At 43.1% G+C, this 11,547-nt stretch overlaps 1 protein-coding gene across 1 annotated transcript in view; it reads right to left on the bottom strand.

Annotated features, from left to right (window-relative positions):
• Positions 1–253: 253 nt before the first annotated feature.
• The window catches only part of cacna2d2b (calcium channel, voltage-dependent, alpha 2/delta subunit 2b), a 32,716-nt gene continuing 21,422 nt past the window's right edge, over positions 254–11,547 (bottom strand). The window contains exons 11-38 of the mRNA XM_030092819.1: positions 11,322–11,483; positions 11,081–11,191; positions 10,908–10,986; positions 10,334–10,383; positions 10,043–10,132; positions 9,856–9,921; positions 8,459–8,533; positions 8,291–8,365; positions 8,083–8,154; positions 7,846–7,917; positions 6,430–6,491; positions 6,216–6,292; positions 6,062–6,122; positions 5,889–5,986; positions 5,711–5,801; positions 5,565–5,627; positions 5,360–5,463; positions 4,503–4,601; positions 4,282–4,373; positions 4,149–4,196; positions 3,304–3,375; positions 2,500–2,652; positions 2,370–2,422; positions 2,073–2,128; positions 1,805–1,928; positions 1,588–1,697; positions 1,415–1,497; positions 254–593 (exon numbers count right to left, since the gene is read on the bottom strand). Coding sequence (XP_029948679.1) covers positions 480–593; positions 1,415–1,497; positions 1,588–1,697; positions 1,805–1,928; positions 2,073–2,128; positions 2,370–2,422; positions 2,500–2,652; positions 3,304–3,375; positions 4,149–4,196; positions 4,282–4,373; positions 4,503–4,601; positions 5,360–5,463; positions 5,565–5,627; positions 5,711–5,801; positions 5,889–5,986; positions 6,062–6,122; positions 6,216–6,292; positions 6,430–6,491; positions 7,846–7,917; positions 8,083–8,154; positions 8,291–8,365; positions 8,459–8,533; positions 9,856–9,921; positions 10,043–10,132; positions 10,334–10,383; positions 10,908–10,986; positions 11,081–11,191; positions 11,322–11,483 — 2,412 coding nt within the window. The 3' untranslated portion in view covers positions 254–479. The remainder of the gene's footprint in view (positions 594–1,414; positions 1,498–1,587; positions 1,698–1,804; positions 1,929–2,072; positions 2,129–2,369; positions 2,423–2,499; positions 2,653–3,303; positions 3,376–4,148; positions 4,197–4,281; positions 4,374–4,502; positions 4,602–5,359; positions 5,464–5,564; positions 5,628–5,710; positions 5,802–5,888; positions 5,987–6,061; positions 6,123–6,215; positions 6,293–6,429; positions 6,492–7,845; positions 7,918–8,082; positions 8,155–8,290; positions 8,366–8,458; positions 8,534–9,855; positions 9,922–10,042; positions 10,133–10,333; positions 10,384–10,907; positions 10,987–11,080; positions 11,192–11,321; positions 11,484–11,547) is intronic.

Raw genomic sequence — 11,547 nt, 5'->3', positions numbered from 1 at the left:
CAAAACGGTTTTGCAACTTGTAAATCTGAGTATTTTCTATACCACCGAGCATCTAACAACTCAAACCTGACCAAATCTGTGATCAAACCACTATAATCAAACTGGGACTGATGCTTCTCTTCCTGTTGGGTGATTTGTCACGGGTTCAAAACCTTTCTAGCTGCCTCTCTGATGTTATTGTTGATTGATCATATGATTGAGCCTATGTGAAATAAAAGGAAAGAAAGAAAACATGCTTGTCCAAGTTCAAGTAGCATGCACACACATCACATTCTCTTTTTGTATTTTGCACTAAAGTCCTGAAATGCCAACAAATGCATCAGCAATAAGGCAAAAAACACTAAGAGCAGATCCGGGGGTTTTCTTTCTGAGTAACAGTAACTGGGAGCCGTTTGTACATCAAAAGAGACTAAATTTGCAGCCGCTGTTTGATCTGACCTTCAGTAGATCCGAGCCTAAAACCAAAGAGATGAAAAATGTCAGAGCGTTTGCTCATGTTGGAGATGAAAGAGAGGCAGAATGAGCTGAAAGAAGAGAAGCACTCCTATAGAGGACTGCAGAGAATGACCCCGTCCACACTCTGACGTGTTTTCCTGCAAAAGAGAGAGTTCACAGTGAATCCTCATCTCCATTAGGATGCTCTCACATCTGTGCTCAGGCTTCATGAGTAGAAACTGTCTTTATCCTGAGCCTGCAATGAGACATGCTGAGATCAGAAATCTGTTTTGATTGGTAAACTGGCAGAAGTGGTCGATTTTGTAATCAGAATAGCAATATATTTTCAAAATGCAACCGTTGCTATAGTTGCAGTTTTTACAAGTTTATGTGGTTTAGTTTAATATAAGTAACAGTTTTACCCTCCATCTATATCTTTTTACAAATGTATTCTCAACAACTCGAAGGAATAAATTGTGGAAAAAGGTATCATCACCCTGAAACCCAGATTTTTTCCTGTTGCTCAACCCCCAAAGTTCTCTGGCACCCCCGAGAGGAGGAAGGGGGGGTGGGGGGGGGGGGGGGGGGGGGGGGGGGGGGGGGGGGGGGGGACTTTGAAAACCACTTTTATTGACTAATACGCTCAAATGCAACTTGCTTGTGAAAAAAGAGGATCTCCTGCATCCTTTATAATGCATGTTTTCACAACCTCACACTCACAGTATCGCTGATTCCTAAACGATTTCTTCTGCAGCTAATTTTCACAGCTGCATGATAATCTCACTAAAAAAGCTAATCCCAGTGGACAAATCAGGAATTGCAGTTACATTATTGCGAGGAAAAAAAGCAGTACATATTTTTGTGTTTTTTTTTTAAAGACATGGGGATTTTTAGAAATCTTTTTCTGCTCAGACTGTCCCATTACAAGCTCAAGACTCAGGCACAGATCATTATTTTCAGTCAGCTGAACTGTACTTACTAAGGCACTGTAGTCAAAGCAGGACGGCGGGCCTCTACGATAGCGTGCATTGCTCAGCACTTCACATGGATTTTCCTCCTGGACTGTTTGTTTTGTGGTTAAGGATGGTACCGACAAAAACGGCGCTGCCGTACGAGACGGACGAGCCTCGCACCGTCAGCAGGAAAGGATACACTCCGTCCTAACCTGGGTCAGCCTCTCGATCTCACAGGAGCTGCAGGGCAGCGTCTCGGCCACCACGAAGAGCAGGTTGGTGTTTTCTATCCGCTTCGCGTGGAACAGCCTGCAGGAGACAGTGACGGATGTTCAGCCGGCCCGCCGTGGACAGAACGGGACTGAGAGCGTAAACATGCTGCTCGCGCGTTTTGCTGACGCCTCGGAAAAACCCACCGTGAGCAGTTTCCACAGTCCTGCAGCACATTGTAGGAGTTGGTGGTGTTTGTGAAGTAGAACTGGCTTTGGATGGTCACGCAGCTGCTGTCCTTGATCTCGAAGCCTTCCGCGAGAATATCGTCTGGAAAACAAGCATGTTTGAATTCAATATGACAAGTACAAGCCTCTTAGCTTCACTTGCTGAAAACTGATTTTCATCCTGGTTTCATCCAGCTGTTCAGCATCAAATCATATTGAATCTGACACACACAGACTGCAGGACTACCTTGGTTGAGCCAACTGTTGTAAAGCACTCCGTACAGAAGTTGCTGAGTCACCGACCTGAAAAAGAGGTTTGTTCAAGAATGAAGTTCATTTTGAAACCTCAATAAATAACAGTGAACGTGTGACACAGCTACAGTAACGCAGAGCTGAAAATAGCCAGGCGTCAGCTGCAAGGCATCGAGAGGAAATAAAATCACTGTTACGGTTTCGTGCGCAGAAGTCTGGGCACGGTTAAGATTGTTTTTAAGTGTCTTACGTGCTCCTGGTGTCACATGATTTACAGTACGCAAAGTCTCACCATGCCAGTGTGGACGTCCACCAGGCCAGGTTCAGGACGTCAGCAATGGAGGGCTGCAGAGAGACAAGGACGGTCTCAGAAACCAAAGTTCAAACGAATAATAAAACCCTCCCGTGAACTGAACCCTCACCACAAAGATGCCTCTCGGCGCTGCGCCGGTGTGGCTGCTGCTGACCGGCTCGCACGCAGACTGGTAGTGGAAGGACTGCCGCCGAGTGAAGATGGAGTTGTTGTAAAGCGCGTGCATCAGGAAAGGGTCCACATCGCCAAAGAAAAGGCCGATCTGCGATGAAAAAGTTACAGATGAATTAAAAAAAAAAAAAAAGAAGCACCATAGAAACAGCACCACACAGTGGATTCATTAAAACTTCATTAAAAACTCATTAAAAGCACAGCTACATTAAAAGCTTCATTTCATCTGTTTTTTGTTTTTTTTTTTTTTTGGTTTGGACCAGATATCACAGCTGAAATTGAGAGAATGTATGAGTTCAATTTCGAATTAAAATGATAAGATTCGTTAGTGTATAATCACTCAAATACTATAAACTGCTTTTCTGTTTATTAAATGAACCTAAACATGAACGTTGACCACAGAACTTTCTGATACCCGCTGTTGGTTTTCTTAGGTGATGTTCGAACTTGTGCTTTTTGTGAAGGTAATATCAGACTGGAAGATGTAAACAAAAGCATATATAAAAATCAACAACTTCACCTCGACATGCTGGTAATTAATTAAAACCAGCAAATGTACCACACTGATGGTACAACAGACACACTTCATTTGTTCCGTCCAAGCATTGGAAACGAATCCAGCTCTGCTTTAGCATTTTAAAAGCATCACATAACAATTAAATGGTGAACATACTGAAAATAACTAGGCCTTTTTCTAAATGGTATCATCACATTTCTTCTTCTGCAGCATGTACAAACGTACCTTCTTCCAGTGATCTCTTTGATTCGACATCACGAGGAACCCTCCATCATCAATGAGATAACAGAGAAGGTCCTGCAGCCGCCACCAAACACAAAACATACAAGTGTGAACCTCTGGGTGAAGTTCAACAAGTTTCAAATGCTGAATAGTCTGACCAAACACACTTTTCTATTGAGTCTCAGATCAGTAAAAGAGGGCTGTATTTTTAATTTAGTCCCACCTGCCCTGCACAGTCAGTGTTAACACTCTTGATTCAAAGCAACAAGGTTCCTATTGAAGTTTTTCTGTGTGGGGTGTGTACGTTCTCCAACGGTTCTCCAACAGGGTAAGGATACACACTTCTCCAGCCCACAGCCGGCTAAGTTAACGTCAAGTAGGAGAATGAGGGATGACCTTTTCTCTGCATGACACAGCTTTGACTCACATTTGCAGATTGCACGAAGAGCTGTGTTCGCAAAAAGTTGTGTCTGTGTGTGCGTGCGTGCATGTGTGTGTGTGCGTGCATGTGTGTGTGTGTGTGTGTGTGTTTGTTCCCTTTCAGGATTGTTCATAATACACTGCTGCAGATCAGCAGCCTCCATTATACACCAGCATCTTTATTCTTTGTGCACCGAGATCTAATTTGTTCTGAGTCACTTAATCGTTTTTATGATATGGAGATATTATGGAATATTTTCAGTGTTTTGTTTTCCCCACAGATTGGGCAAGCAATATCAGCATTAGATGTTTCTTTTAATTCTGGGTTTACTGAAAAAACAAACAAACAAGCAGCAGCAGCATCAACTTTGCTTTATGAGTTCTTCATAATAAAGTGATACGAACGCAAAATGAAACAAAGATCTTACGTCTGTGTTCACCTCACAGTCCATCTCACAGCTTCTGGAAGGTCCACACTATCAAACAAAACAGCACCAGGTGAGTTTTGCTTCAAGTACTGAAGTAAACACTGTGCCGATATCAGTTGACCTTGTGTTTGACCTTGTGTGACCCTTGTCGACTGTCCGACACGTTGCTGGCCAGGATTTTAAACTTGTCCACCCACGCTTCCAGGTCCAACTTCACTCCGACCACTGTGACCAAGAACCACAGCAAAGAATCAGCACAGAACAACAACAATGACAGAAAAGCCATTTCTGACAAATATGACAGTCGGACATTTTCATTCCAGCATTAGAAAGCACTTTGAATCGTTCTGTTACCTGCAGGTTTGAGTAGTTTCCCTCCTAAATTAACCTCCACGGCAGAACTGACCAGAATACCCACAGTGCCGTTTTCTGCTCCAGCAGTGTCGTCCGGAGCTGTTCAGAACATAAATGCATAAGAAATGTCACTTCAAGCTACAATGTAAGGCATACATTTGGGTGTAATTATGGACTCAGACCTGAAAATGGACTAATAAATAAAGACAATAACAAAATTAATTTACTACATCTGGAAAATAGATCAAGAATTAAAGGATTCCTGACCAAACGGGATTTAGAGAAACTTGTTCATGCATTTATTTTCAGGGTTTTCTGTCTGTTCACAAGCCTGCAGGCCGAATGCTGCAAAGAGGGTGGAGCACATCACACCTGAGCTCCAGTCTCTGCACTGGCTGCCTGTATGTCAAAGAATCGACTTCAAAATCGTACTTCTGATCTATAAAAGTTTGAATGCTCTCGAGTCTAAATGCATCTCAGATTCACCTGTGGAAGATGAAACATCCAGACCCCTGAGGTCCTCAGGAAGAGGTTTAATAAGTGTTCCTCAGAAACAAAGAGGGGAAGCAGTTTTTCATTCCTATGCTTCTCACCTGTGGAACAAACTTCCTGAAAACCTGAAGATTGCTGACTCTCTTCCTTCAAATCAGATAAATAAGACCTTCAAATAAGACCTTTTTCCAAATCTGAATAAGCATAAGAAACTACAGTGTGAAGTGTATTCAAACAGAAAGCACGTAAGAGGCTGTTGGCAGGACATTTCTGTGGCTGTTTCATTTACATAATAATTTACAGTAAATTCTTCCTTCTATAACCAAAACGTGGTATGTTCAGGTGTCTGTGTGTGAATTCCTCACGGGATCTCGATGGGGGTCTGAACATGTAGCCTCTGTTGTCGAGACTCCGTCTGTAAAAATTTGAATTGAAGGGTTCAGGATCCTCATCCCACATCTCGGCAGCTCTGCGGAAAAGAAAACAAAAAAAACAAAAAAACAATCAGACGTCGTGACTGAACAGAAATACTTCACTGCTCCAGTGATCAAGTCATCTAATCCCACTCACATGTTTGGGAAAACTCGTGTTATTCCTCCATCTGTGGATGCGAATACAGCCAGGAAGCCATACCTGTAACAGTTTCATTCCACCGGGTCAGTCCAGCTTCTCCATGAGGCACGTGCACAGCGTGCACTAAGAACAAGCTGACTCACGAGTTTAGGTCCTTGTTCTTCCAGACACGAGAGGCGAGCTGCCCAATTATCCTCGAGTCTAAAATCAGGTTGTGGATGAGGCCTTGGTCACCTGCATGAAAACAAAAACAGACGCTGGTCACTCATTCTGCAGCGGCGACAAACACTCTCAGCTACTGAACCTTTGTGAAGCTCTTACACTCATCAGATTCAGGGGAGATGTCCAGCATGAGAGAGAGGAAGTTCTGCAGGAACTGAGTGTTGTTGTCAGAGAGCTGCAGGCGTTTGCAGTACTCCCTGTAGAGACAGCGTCACCAATGAGCATCGTCCTTTTACTAAACAATTTCATTAGAATAGCAATAACGGCGTCACCTTGGAGCCAGAAACACGTGTCCCGATGATTCGAAAGAGCTGGGAAGCAGCGACTGCATGTCTGGAACGAACCCACGGGGTTTACTGACGTCTCATTTTCGTGCTACAGCTTCATGAGATTTAAAAACGACAGCTGTGTCTCCTGATTACTTACACTGGAGCTGCAGCATCACGTCGCTCAGGTCGGCCTGGATGTAGTACTCGTTGTATGGAGGCAGCACCAGACCGAGACTGCAGGTGGCAGCATCCCAACATGAAGAGGCATGAGTGAAGAGAAGGAGGATGTTAAGAGAGAAGCCATCATCACAAGCCAGACTCCACAGCTAACAGGAATCCTTTGGTGGTCATCTGTGAGTTGTGGCGCTCACCTGTAATCTGTACCGCTGATGGGAGTCCAGGTGTATCCTCTGAACACTTCATCAATGTATTGCTGCAACAGCAGATGCACAAGAGGTGATACGAGTCGAAAATTTAGAAGAATTGCTGTTTTATTTGGCTGTTTACAGATTACTGGGGGTTAAAAACTGGTATTGTTTAAATCTCATAAAACAGGCTACATCCTCTTTCGTAAGTTTCCTCCTCATCCTGTTACACCGGCTGGATTTTTCACACAGAAAGAAAAATTGTGCTCTGAATCTCTGAAGCAACCATCAGAAGAAAGACAGAACAAAATGATGATGAATGACAGTAATGTGCTGTCAAACATAACTGAATGAGCGCAGCGACTGAGGAGACCTTGAAGTGAGATCTCAAAATGCGTTTTCATGCCAACTTCACTAAGAAAAGTAGAAATATCTCACAACCTTTACTACAATCGTCATTTTAAATGTGGCCCTTATTTCACCAAACAGTTTGAACAGAATTATCTTGATGAGACCAGGGATCGTGAGACCCGAGGAGACCTGGGATAACGTTAACATTCTCCTCCACAATAACCTTAACCATCTGGAAATCAACTTAAAAGCTGACCTGAAATAGCTCCTTTCTGTTCACCCTGCAGGAACCTGAGCTTCAGACCGGTTTAGTGTCTGATCTTTACACAGTAAGCTGCACATCTCCGTACACCATCACGAAACTGTCTGAGGACGACGTGAATTTTGAATAAGAACTTGCTGAAAGTTAAACTGGTAAAAAGAGTGACAAGAGAGTTTCATTTCTCACCTAAGAGTGAAACAAGTTATATAACAAAAATAATAGCAGTAGTATATCGTATAACAGAGTTATTCATGTGGGAAAAACACATGGTTTGAGTAATAACCATGGACGTAATTAAGAGACTTTTGAAGTAGCAAGGTAAACTCGATCATATTAATGGAATATTGCAGACGGTGTAAACTGGACTTAATTTGACTATAATGATAAAACAAACAAAGTACAAGCATCTAATAATACTAGTTAAATTGCTGTTAGAGGAGTAGTTGTGATTTGTTATTTTCACAGCTTGGATGAAGTGGACGGGTGAAAAGTGAAGGTAGTGAAAGAAGACGATAAAGAAGAAGAAGCAATCTGAACAGACTGAGCAGCTTGATCCATATCACAGCATAGAACATCAAACACCTGCAGCTAGTACAAGGAAGAATTTCGGCAACACTTAAGGCACTCAGCTGTATTCTAATTGAGTCAATAAAAGAACACCCAGAGCTACACAAGGAGAAATATTGCAATTTGTTGCTCAAAATATTGAAATAATATGTTTGGGCCAGTTTTGTGTGTGACAGCAGAGCACAATGAAGACTGATGTAGTGAAATGAGCAGAGACTTTTCGCAGAAAAAGATTGACTTGCCTCATCAATTGACTTGATGAGAGTCTTGATCTGCATTTCACCAGGTCTTCCATCGATCATTTGACGGCGAATCTATAAACACAAAGCAGTTTCTCTAAGATGCCAATAGCTCAGGTGAGCAGGTTGATACTGTTCCCTGGCTCAGGATCAGTTTAGAATAAAAACCAAGGAAACAATGCAGAATATGAAAACAGTGAAAACAGGTCTGTTATTCTACTAATGTTGCTCTGAGCGTACCTCCTCCTTATTGCTGTCCTCCACCTCTGCATCCAGGAAGTCCAGCGTCACGGGCTCGGGCAGGTTCACCAGCTAAATGAGAAACATTACAAGAAGCAAACACCATGAATAAAATAAGAAGAAAACAAGCGTCGCAATCAGTTCTGTTTCTAAAGATATTATCCATTCTGGGATCGTCTAGATATTTGCCTGATTAAATATAGATCACCTTAGGCTGGAGATTAGGGTGAAGGAGCAGGTACCCGTTTGGATCGATGGCGAATATATATCCATTGGCTCCCAGCTGTTTCACAACAACACCCAGCAGGGATGCATCAGCCAGATTCATCACATCACGTACAAATTTTTTTAAAAATGTGACAAATAAACATCATACGTTGTATCGTGGAGTCAGTCTCTTTATCTCGTCGAGGTGCACGTCGACTCCCATGACGCCCAATATCAGCTGATTCTTGTGAAAAAGACAAACGGGAAAGAGAAAAGAGGAGAAAAGAAAAAACAGTAAAATACAAGGAAATTCACGTGTTTGCTTCAGGGTTGATGAATCGGGTGATGAAGCTGGATGCAGCTTATCTTTTTTTCTATACGCACGGCACCAAATACTGCATGTTGTGGGGGTGTCATTATTCTACCCGGTACCGAGTTCTTCATTGTTCATTGGTAATTTTCTAACAGAGGGGGAGTGCTCCTGGTCCTCGACGGCCCTGCACGGCTTCACTGTCGCTGCTTCGACACAGCAGATTGCAACGTGGAGTTTGTTCACCAAATTTTCTGCAGAAATACATGATGACTCATTCAATAAATTCAAGTGTACTGGAGCACGGAGGCAGAAACAGGATCCAGGACGACGACTGTTCACCTCACTGTGCCGCAAACTTTATAATGTGAAGGAGTATTCACCATCACATACTTCTGCTCCAGTAGGTACTCAGGTTTTATTCAGCAGGATAAAATACATCAATAAAAATCCCAATTGGGATTTTTTTAGGAGGAGGTGTTCATAGTCCTAAAGGCTTTGCGAGTGGCTTCATGAGACAACAAGACTATTGGGAACAGTATAAATCATACTGATGAAATTCTAACTCAAACTTGGCAGAAAGTACACATTTAGAGAGCAACGTTTTCAAGGTCATACCAAGTTAGGTTGGCCGCTGTTTTATTTCCAACAAAAGGGACACTTTGAGCACAATTTAGGAGGCGTTACAGAGTCTCCTGTAGCGTTCTGTAATGATCTGATCTCTTTTCAAGTCCTGGAATCTAATGATGCACAGTTAGTGACCGGGAGGGCAACTGGGGAAGTTTTCTTGCCCCTTTGGTATTTCTGGGTATATTATGTTGCTCAATGTTGCTCCAACGTGTGTTTGTGAGCAGCAAAATACTGAAGTATTCAGTGCAAAGCATCCATCAATTCAAATGCATACTTAACAGTCCTTAGAAAAACAATATAAATCAGATGAAGAAAACAATTTTTTTTTAGTTTTTAACAAAGAACTGGTGACGCAGAACTTCTTGTACTGTTTGGCTGTTTTTTAATTTTTACTTCTGGTGTTTTATCCTTAAAAATTCCTTGCTTGCCACTGGCTCTTTCATTCTGCACTAATCCAAGTGAATTTTACTTTCAGGATGTCCTTATATACAGTATAATATCTATTCTGACCTTGAATGGCAGTTATTGCTCCCAAAAGAAAGAAACAGATACTGATAACCTGATAACCTATAAACATGAAAAACTGTAAACCACAGAGCCTCCTCTGTAGTCACAAACTCTGTTACCTGAGAGTTTCCATCCATGGTGAGGTTAAACACAGGTAAAGTCCCGGTGACCACCATGCCGAGACCCTACGGTGTTCAAAGACACAGCCACAAAAACACTTACGCACACTTAAATCAACCATCTTCCTCCCTCTGGATTTATTCATTTTACAGAAGACTTCGACGGATCGGGGTCACACAGGCTCACCAGAGCATCCTGATACACGTTGGTCCACTGAACCTGCTTGGCTTCGCTGCCTGCCAGAACCATGGGCCGCCCCAGCACGTCAAGGTACTCCTGACAAAACAAAAGGAGCACACGACCGGCTGCAGGTTCAAAACAAGCACCGACATCAGGCCGCCAGGAGAACGGCAGCGCAAACAAATGACGTCTCTTTTTTTTTTTCTTCTAAGGGACGAGCAGGAGAGCGCAGGCCACGCAGAGGTCCAGAAAGAGGGAACAGGGATCAGCTGTGTCGGAGGCACTAGACAAACCCACCTGGGTGTTAATCCTTATAGCACAGATGGAGCGGATCTCAAAATAGTAACCTGGCAAGCAGCAGAGAAAAAAAGACAGAGAGAGAGAGGGAGAGAGAGGGAGAGTGTGAGTAGCTCAACCAGGATAAAAAAACAGGAGTGATGCTCATAAATAATCCAGATTTGACAAGATGTTAATAGCTCAGTGAATCAGCCACCTATCTCACAGATAAGAGGCTTAAAGACGATACTATTGAGATTTGAAACAGAGGTATCTGTTCATGCGGGGCAATTAGAACATGTTCAAAATTCCTGCCAAGCCGAGGTAATGTCGAACTACTGAGCCACAACAATGTCATAATCTCTTATCATCTACTCTCCTGTTATCTTCCATTGGCTTTCAGATTCGTAAAATTCCTCATTATTCCAAATATGCAAATACGCACGCACATATCTCTGCAAATACTGTAGCACTGTAATGCTGGCATTTTGCAGCATTTCATTACAACCTGCACTGCAGACTCTGCTAGCTTTCCATGCCTGTTAAACTCTACCAGGTGTGACTGTCAAACGAAGCAAAAGAAAGCTCAGCTCACCTTTATTGGTGCAGGCGATCCACTGTAAAGGTGTGACATCGTAGTTATGTTGGCCAACAGAAAAGGTAAACACTCTGACCTGAAGCGAAACAAGCAGAGCAAATGAAGCTGAGTGGTTCAAACACTGCGGAGCAGCTGCTCCAGATTCACACGGCTCTATATCGCAGGCTGACCGTTTTGTTGGGCCAGTTGTATTGCATGAAGACGTCCTGAGCTCTGTCCTCGCCTCCATCGGTAAACAGCATGATTATTTTATTGCAGTTAGCCCGGGGGACATTTGTCTTCTGAAAAACACCCGCAGAAAAATCATAAATAAAAGATGTGCTGTGTTGTGTTGATCAATACAGTGGAGCGACAGCAGAATCCTTCATGCAGACATAAAGCTCGGTTGAGCTAAATCGATAGGCCACCTACATTTAACAGCTGATTGAAGGCAAAATGAAATCCAGACTTGTAGTCGGTGGTTCCCTTCGCCTGCATCTGCTGCACCGCGTCTTTGAAAATCTTTTTGTTTCGCACGTTAGCCTGGACGAGGTGTCTGAAGCACGGCACCACGGCCTCGGCCTTCTCGTTAAACTGAAAACACAGTTTGAGGTCCGGCGTGAAAAGACGGCGGAAAGACGGGCCAGGTGAGGAACGG

Source organism: Salarias fasciatus, chromosome 5 (genome assembly GCF_902148845.1).
Source record: "Salarias fasciatus chromosome 5, fSalaFa1.1, whole genome shotgun sequence".
In the NCBI taxonomy this organism is placed as follows: Eukaryota; Metazoa; Chordata; class Actinopteri; order Blenniiformes; family Blenniidae; genus Salarias; species Salarias fasciatus.
Note: the sequence above shows the minus strand (reverse complement) of the source record. Positions and strands in the feature narration are given on the sequence as shown.